Here is a 9,124-nt window from a genome sequence, read left to right on the forward strand (position 1 = left end):
ACTCCCTGTGTACAGGGCTCACCAGAAATCACTAGGAGAAAACTAGCTCTGCCTTCCAACCCTTTGGCAGTGCAAAGCTCCATCCCCTTTACAGCAGGCTTAGCTGGAAAGAAAGAGCCAGAGAATTAACGGCTTTACCAACAAGGAGGAAAAAGACCCTCCAGAGCTCTTTTTACATCACCAACTCCAGCAACCAGAACTAAAGTGAGGCTAGAGTTTCAAGGGCCATGGCAGATTGACCCAGCAGCTTGCAGCCACCAAAAGCACAAGGTCCCGCTCCTATCGCAGGACTAAGCTACCCCCCTCACCCTCCCCCCAAAAGCCAGCTAGGACCTAGCAAGCAGCTGGGCTGGCGCCGGGGAAGGGGCAGACCACAGAGTCAGAAGCACGGCCGGGGCAAGGGCTCGAAAAGGAGCAAGATCTTCCTTCTGGCAGCCGGCAGCCTCCAAAACCAAAGCTTCGGGTTTCACTGCTCCCTCAGCAGCCCACATGCCCTCCTTCCCACTGAGCTGAACACGTCAGTTCGACCACACTGATGTAAAAAGCAACAAAGACCCCCACCACCACCCTGTTGCTGAACTAAACTACATTACTATAGGGAAGAGTTGAACCAGTGTAAGGATACCAAGGGTGAAGAGCTTGTACTGCTTAAACCAGATCAGTCCTAAAACTACGTTAAACTAGTGGCCTGGCCCAGGGTAGAGGTGGCCTGAAGACCATTACGCACCTCGTGTTTCAAATTGTTCAGTAGTAACTTTACATACAGTCTTCTCCAACCATCCCTCAGCAGCCCTACCCTAGATTTGGGTACAGCCACATTTGGCTGTGAGGCCACCTCAGAGCAAAGCAAAGACCTTGACTGCCATCAGCCCGCAGTGTCAAGTTATTCCCCTGTCCCCGGCAAAGGCAGACTTAAAATCCCCCAAAAAAGCAGAAAAACGTGTTCTGGCAGTAAGCAAACCACACTAGGACCACTTTTCCCCCCCCATCAGCTGTTTTCTGTGCCTCACACAAAAGGCCGCAAACCCCTCCTAATTGCAGGAGCCCTCCACCTAACAGACCTTGCTCTCGGGGCCCTCCTCCCCAGGAACTGGGGGAGAACTGGGGCACAATAGGAAGGAGAGCAGCTAAAGGGAATAGATCTGTTAAATTAACACATTTTCTGTCAACCAAATCAGCTGCCCCTAGTGCTATTGTTGGTGAAACAATGGAGACCCCAGGAATGGGCACCCATTAAAAGGAACAAGCCTGCTGAAAGGATACACTCTGAGGCACAGCCTTGTGTGTTTAACAGGATTCTCTACTGTAAGGAAGGAGGAATCACTAGGCTGCATTGTTCCCACCACCACAGCAGATGCTGTTGCTTCTGGTAACGAGGAGGAGGGGGGGGGAAATTCATACCTATCTACAATAAGGTTTACACGATAAACTTTTAATTTGGGAACTTTTAACTCCCTGGCTGTTGTCATTTCTGCCTATAGCCCTTTTCTTGAGGAGATTTTTGCCTGAAAGAAGTCTATGAAAGCACCCATTGCCATTACAAAAGTTAATTCTTCACCCTTCATGCAGGCACTTAACAGATGCGAGGGGCAGAATGGCACAGCTATGCCGGCATTATTCGAGAGGAGAGAAAGACCACAGTTAAGCAGGTCTACATATAAAGCTGCAACACTTTAACGGTGTTACTTTTAGCTGGTTTGATTAGAGCAAATTCCAAAAGGAACAAACTTTTGAGGCCTAATTTAGATGCGCTATACAGAGGTTTACATCAGCTGCACTGAATTGGTACAGGTTTGTGGTAGTCAAGTCTTTCTAAACAAAGCAAACGGCAAAGTCATATTTAAGCTACTACACAGAGCATTTTTTTTTTCCTAGCAGGGAAAGACTTGCACCAGATTACCTTAGATTGTTTTTTAAACAAGATCATCTTAAACCATTAAACTTGTGGGTGCACAAACATGTCAGCTAACATGAGATATGATTTTCAGTCAGCTGCGCTACCAATAGAGGCAATTGCCTCCAACTACTAACACCACAGAAAATCTGTAACATCAGCCTCCATGTACTCCATCCAAATCTCCGAAATCCTTATCGCGTTCCTCTTTCTCTTCTGCCTTTGACTGCTACAGTCACTCCCCAACTGCCCTGTCACCCAACTCGGGTCCATTCAAAATGTTGCTGTCAAAATAACCTTCCTCATCCATTGTTCAGACACCCTTCGGCTGCATGCAGTCACTTCTTTTTTCTTTTCATAGGCTTAAGATAATGTTTTAACTCACATATCAGCCTCCTGAACTACCTATTCCTTCTTTTTGTATCCAATTACACTAGAGTCTCATTATATAAAATGTAAACACTTGTTAAAAAGTTTAAGATCTACAGTTGAGAAAGATGTGACTCGCATTTGAAATAGAAACTGATACAATGCTTTCCAATTTGCAGAGCACTTGAAACAACAGCTCCGAGAAGTATCTCTTTGCCTCCCCCTCCATTAATCTCAATGAACTCTAGAGCCCAATACTGACATGTAGAGTGTTAATGATTCTATTATGAACAGAATAACTAAGGCAGCAAAAGTGAAGACCAGCAAAGTAAGAGCTGCTGCTGGAACAGATACAGGGAGAGGGATGGGGCACTGTCAAAGCAACAAAACCAAACAGTGGATGGGACAGGTAGAAACAGCAATAAAAACAATACTAACTCTCTATTGCTTTCTTGTTTTTAAAACTTGATTTTCAAACAACAAATACTCAAGCTCCATCCTCTGCTCCAATGAAGCTGATGCTGCCCAGGGGAAGTAGATCCACCGTGGAGTGACTGTGGTATAGAACCCAAATTGGTACACTGGTCCATAAACAGGTCTCTCTACACAATGAGGCTGACACTTTTTCTTTTCAGTATGTTTCAAGTCCATCATTTTTTCCAACCCTGCCTACTCGCCCTAGAGCGCCTCTCCCTGCACTGCCAATTACTCTGTCTTTCCTCAGACAATTTGCTTTTTCTAAAGCCAGGCGCTTTGCCCAAGAGTGAATTTTTAGTGAGCTGATCTACTGTCCGCTCCCTTCCACTTTAACTCCCTTCCAATGGGCAAAGGGCAAGAGGGACGGACGTCCTAATGCCTGAGCTATTCTACTGAAAAGGCATCTAAACTAGCACAGACTTACCCTCTATGAGTAGAGCAGACCTATACAAATTAACTGACATTTTGTTCAGCTTGCTGCACCTACTCGTCACGCTGATCTTAATTAGCTTCTAAATTCTTCTGATCAGAAACTGCCTCGCCATCACAGCTATCCTACAACACAACGAGGCATCAGTAGATGTTGTACATGCTGCTGTAGTACAAATAATAATGCAGTACCAGCCCAGAATAGCTACAGAGGGGTGAAGCCTCATGGCAGTCAGGTACTGTACCACACTGCCTGTGCCATTAACTCCATACAAACCCACTGACAGAACAGGAAGGTTGTGCCATTTTGGTGTCAGGTATCACAGGGGTCCCACCTGAAGGGCACAGAGCAATGGGCTCCACAGAGAACTTTTAGCAGAACCTAACATGACAGGACAGTGGAAGCTCAAAGGATATTTGGCCATCCTGTCCTCACTAGGAAAAACACATTTTTCTAAGTATTAAAATTCTAACACTGCTGGAGTCTAACACATTAAAAAATGTTTTTGCTTTTAAAGATCTACCTGGTTTGCACAGATAGAACAACCCCTTGTTCTTTGCTCTCTCCTACACATGGCCGCAGCACAGCCCTCCCTCTCTCCACACTCTTCCTCCTCCTGGGGGACCCACAGGAGCAATAGCAGCTGCTGGTTTGCAACAGCCACATAATATCCCCGACAGAAAGGGCCTGTTCAAGAACTGACATGGCAGATACCACACTACAGGAGGAGAAAGGTGGGCAAGAGCAGCAGCGCCCTGTCTGCGGGTGGGAGGAACTTACCTAAAGGTAGAGCCAGAGCCTGAAGTACAAGGAAGGGGCAAGAGGCAAGGAAAAGCATCTTAAAGCCGTAGTGAAGTTAACAGCAGAGGCAATTTGCCCAAAGGCGCTTTTAAAAACCACAGGAAAAGATTTATGTTTTCCCTGTGTAATGTGGCTTTTCCCTCCTTTCCAAATAAACTAAGTTAACAACAATGTTTTGACTATTTTCAAGCACGTTCTGGAAAGTCACCTCCCCTCGACCTACCCAGGCAGAAGTTCCTAAATGTTTTAGTCCACAGCTCCTGGGAGCACATGCCAAAGAGCTGGGTGGCCGCGCCACACTGGCTTCTGTCCAGTGTTTTCAAGTTGTGCTGAAATATGGTTGAAAACGTTAAATATTCTCCCAATATTTCGATGCAAACAATCCCTATAGCTGCCAGGAGGATATTTCAGGTGCAGAGGGGAGGGCACGTGGCCAGAAGACACTTTGTCGCAAGAGGTGTCCCACATTAGAGTCCAATCTTGAAGGGGGGGGGGGGGGGGGGGGAAATCACTCCCTATCATCACCTGCACTAATTTGACTGCAGAAAGCATCCTTTCTGTCCATCGAGGCAATGCCTACCCAAAAAATGATGGGCTCCATACAGCCAGACCTTCTCCCACTAGAGTACTGTTAGCGTAGGTAAGGGCAAACCCACTGGATGCAGATTTTACAAAGCACCAAGAAAGAAGCCATAACAACCAAACCAACACAAATAAAAGCCCACTCTTGAGGTGGCACTAAAGTTTTGTATGGCAGATGGCCAACAAGGCAGCCATTTAAAAGGGGAGGGGAAAAAAAAGGAAACCCCAAACAACAAACAACCTACCCCAGAAGGCAGAAGTGCTTTCTGCCATCCACAGAGATCCACGTAAAAACATGGCATGAAGCTGAACACATCCCGGAGCACCCGTTCCTGGCCCACTGAACTTTTGACCCGCTGGCAGTAGCTGAACCCCTCCTGAGTCCATCCCCGGGTGATGCTGCAGTAGAGATTTGAAAAGAGGAGCCCAGCGCCTTGTCAGGCGCCTGCATCTGCTGGAGCCAGCATGGGGGCTGGCTGCGCCCACCCCCTCCCCAAACAATGCCCAGGGCCCAGCCTGATGGATGCGCTTCTTTCTTTCAGTTTTGGACATCCCTTCCCCATAGTCTCTGGCTACACACTGGTCCAGCAAAAAGAAAAACAGAACATCTGCTTCCCAGGTTTCTGACATCCAGCTGCTGACAGCAGCCCTGCATCTGGAACCTTCACTTTCTTTTGGGCCAATAAGTAGAGGGCAAAAGGATTACATTCAAAAAGAAGAAGGGGGGGGAAAAAAAAAAAAAGGCTCCATGCTGCCTCCCCTGTACTAAAGCCCCCAAACTTCTCAAATACCAGCAGCAAATCTGCTCGACACAGGAGGGATGGGTCCAGATGGCCTATCATTACAGAGCCTTCCAGCTAGCTATAGGCAGACTCACCAGAAGGAAAAAAAAAAAAAAAAAAAAGAAAAAAAGAAAAAAAAGGGAGAGGGGGAGTGGTGGAGAAAAACAAAAGATAACTACAGCTTTTTTTTTAAAACAAACAAACAAACAAACAACCACACAACCACAAACAAACACCACCAAAACTACATTGGAAGATCAGGTTTTGTCTGATTTGGGGACTGCAGAGACTATAGCAGTGAAACCTTAACCTCACCACCACTACAAGTAGAGTAAGGGAGAGAGCAGGGGATATTTGTTACAAGCAGAATTACGGTTTGTTTAAAACTTTCGCTTTTTGTAACAATGTTGTAAGAGTTTAGCACCAAACTCCTGCCTGGAGATACACTAGTATCAGAAAAAGAAAAAAAAAAGCCACCAACCAGGATTTAACTTGTGAACTCAGCCCTCCTAGGAAGCAGAGATCATCCTCCAAGAAGAGCTGGCTGCATCTCAAGTAAGGCCATCCCTTAGAGACACTGGGCAGAGTCAGACAAACATTTGCTGTGAAGCTCAAGAAGTTAAGCGTGACCATCCTCCAGCTGAAACCCTCTGAGCCAGAGATGTCCATTTCTGCTTCCACAGACAAGGAAACAGGTTTGCTCAAACCACCTGTTTTACTTTGCACCCAAACGAACCAGGGCACTCAGCCCTGTGTTACCCACAAGGGGCAGTAACTTCTCAAACCGCTCACATTTGGCCGCAAGCACACCTCTCCACAATAACCAAAGCTAAAGCAAGAAAATATCAATTGGAGATAAGCACAGTTTCAGTTTTTGAAGGCTGGCTTGGATTTTATTTCCCCCTACTATTTGCCTCAAGTCCCAGCATTTCACCAAACCCCTGGAAGGATGGCCACCTCTGTTTTACTCAGATGCCCCTGAAATTCAAAGCCTATCTCAGAGCCAACAGTAAGATGGCCGGAACGGACACCAGCATTCCCAGGTCCAAAACCAAGGGTGGAGCCTTCTTTACGTACCCGAATAAAGTACAAACCAAAAATCACGCAGAGCAGTACTCTTAGAAAAAAGTGTAAGTCTCATCACCGGCCATCAGTTTCACACCATGAACTGCTTGGGCAAGCTCTTCGTGCAAAGCGCTGCTGTTCTCAGACATCCCTGAAACCAGTGATGAAACCCGAACAACTACGCCAGGCAAGGGGCAACAAGATGGTGAGCTTGAAGGAACAGCAAGTTTTGAAGCTGCCTGCGCCAGGCTGCTCGCACCATGCCCAGGAAGGTGGTTTACTCTGTGTGCCTGAAGACACCGAGTTCTGACAGCCGCATCCACCCTCTTGCAGCATCCCGGTTTGAACCGCGATTTCCACCATCCCTCGGACAAACGCCATCCTTTAAAACCTATTTCTGCCAAACAGCCCAGGCCATCCGCGCTCACAGAGGTTTTTGGCGATGTTTTCGGTGGGCTGCTTCTGCTCTGCAACACCCTCAGCACCAACCCGCACGCACTCCTCGTCCTGGGCGTCCCCTCAAAAAAGCAAGTTAATTTGTTCCGAGTGATGTTAACTCCCCCACCCTAAGTGTGCTCCGGGAACCAAAGGGGAGCCCACATTTACTTCGTTTATGAAGCAAGCCAGATGCTAATTGCCTCCAAAGGTGAAAGGCTAGTGCCTTGGCCCTTTTATCATTGTAAATTCAGGTTCCTTCAAGACTTTGCGCTGCTGGGCCCGGAGAGCCTCCCCCTTTAATGGTTTGGCATCAATAGGAGGGGGAGGGGAGTTCCCTTTCGCAAGAAGTTGCATCATTGAGAGACCTTATCCCCTTTCAAGATTTCGCACCGCATAAGGGATTCCCCCTCTTCAGAAATGCACATCCTGCTCGAGGAGTTTTGCTCTTTAGGGCTTCGCGCATCCCATTGAACTTTTAAGCATCTTTGGAATTCGCATTCACGGAGCAATTACTGTCTTTAAAAAAAACACACGCCACCACGTTATTCACCCGGTTTATTGCCAACGCGCTGGCAAGAATAGCTTTTCACAGCAAGCACAAAAGATTTCCTACCAGGACACACTTTGTTTGTAACATTTGTAGCCAGAGCACAAAATATTTACGGAACACTAGCCACGCACAAGAAAATAAGAATTAAAAAAAACCAACTAACCCAAACCAAAAAAAAAACAACAACAAAAAAAACCAAAAACCAAAGCACAAGAAAGTTACAGAGGAAAATGGGTAAAGAGGCACGAAAGCCGCGAGTTTTTCCGACGCGGGGGATAGCGGCGGCGGGGAAGGCACCGTCGCTCCCCCGGCGCCTCCGCGGAGCCGCACAATGAGCGGCGCGGTGCCCCGCGGAGCGGCCCGGCCCGGCCCCGCTGGGGCTTGCTGGGATGCGGGAGGACGGCTGCACCTCCCGCCGCCCTGCTCGACGGCGACCCTCCGCGCCCCCCCACCCCGCAGCGGCACCGGCCAGGTGGGGACCTCCACACCCCCCATAATCCAACAAAAGGGACCAAGTTGGGCACAGGCTGAGCGGGCTTGAGAAGCCCCTCAACAACAGCCGCGGGTACCCTCGGGGGAGGTGGGGGGTTACCGGGCCGGGCCCGCCTCTCGCCGCCACCATTTTGGGCACAGGGGACCCACCGCCGGCTCCGTGCCGAGTCCGTCCCCCCCGCCACCTTTGTGTGCGGACACCGGCCCGGCGGAACAATGCGGCCCGGCGGCGGCCGGCCCCGCTCCGCCCGCAGCTGCCCCCACCGTGCGCCCCTCCGGGTCCACAGCCTGCGGCGGCGGGAGGGGGGGGGTCCTGCCCGCCGCCGCCCACCGGCGCCCTGGGACGGGCGCACCGAAAGTTTGCGAGCGCGCCCGGGAGGGATAGGGAAGTTGTTGCATTTGCCGCAGCGGAGAGGAGACTCCGCGCTGCATCACGCCGGGACCCAGCGGCTCGTTGAGGGTCGGGGGGAGGGGGGGGGGGTGGGGACCCAGCCCCACCGCGGGGCACGGAAAGCAGCGTGCGGGACCCGCCGGGCAGCGGGAGCACAGCAGGGACGGCGCCGCGGCACGAAAACAGACGGCGGGCTGGGGCGCGACCGGCTGGCGGCTGTCCGGTGGGGCGCGCACCGTGCGGAGCACGGCGGCCGCGGGGCTCTCACCTCGATCTCGAAGTCGGGCAGGCGGAAGGCGGTGCGGAAGAGGGAGCAGAAGTGCGCGATGGCCGGGACTTCCCACCAGGAGCGGAGCTCGTCCAGCGCCACCGCCGCCTCGGGGCCACCGGTGCCGGCCACGCCGCCGCTGCCACCGCCGCAGCCGCCGTCCTCCTCCGGGCACATCTCCCGCGGCCGCCGGCTGCCTGCCTACCCGCCCGCTCGCTGCCTCACTCCGCGGGCGGCTGCGTGCCGCCGCCGCTCGGCGCTCCGGCTCCGCCCGCCCCCCGGCGCCACGCCGCTCAGCGGCCGCCCCCCGGCGGCCCCGCGCTGCCCCCTCGCTGCCGCCCGCGCATGGGGCGGCTCGGCGCCGGCGCGGGGGCGCTAGGGCCGGCGGGGGCGCTGCTGCTGCTGCTGCTGCTGCCCCTGCCGCGGGCGGCCGCCGCTGCGCGGGCCCATCCTCCTCCGCCTCCCCGCGCCGCCGCCCGCGCCCTGCAGTGCAACCGCCGCGCCGCCGGGAACAGATGGGCCCGGGGCGGAGGGGAGGGGGGGACCCGGGAGGGGGAGGGCGGGGTTCCGTCCCGGGGGGGCGGG

At 52.0% G+C, this 9,124-nt stretch overlaps 1 protein-coding gene across 1 annotated transcript in view; it reads right to left on the minus strand.

Moving 5' to 3' along the window:
- The window catches only part of CECR2 (CECR2 histone acetyl-lysine reader), a 98,971-nt gene extending 90,255 nt beyond the window's left edge, over positions 1-8,716 (minus strand). Inside the window, exon 1 of the mRNA XM_086461240.1 lies at positions 8,540-8,716. Coding sequence (XP_086317366.1) covers positions 8,540-8,716 — 177 coding nt within the window. The remainder of the gene's footprint in view (positions 1-8,539) is intronic.
- Between the last annotated feature and the right edge of the window lie 408 nt (positions 8,717-9,124).

This window comes from Leptosomus discolor, chromosome 1 (genome assembly GCF_034619465.1).
Source record: "Leptosomus discolor isolate bLepDis1 chromosome 1, bLepDis1.hap2, whole genome shotgun sequence".
Lineage (NCBI taxonomy): Eukaryota > Metazoa > Chordata > Aves > Leptosomiformes > Leptosomidae > Leptosomus > Leptosomus discolor.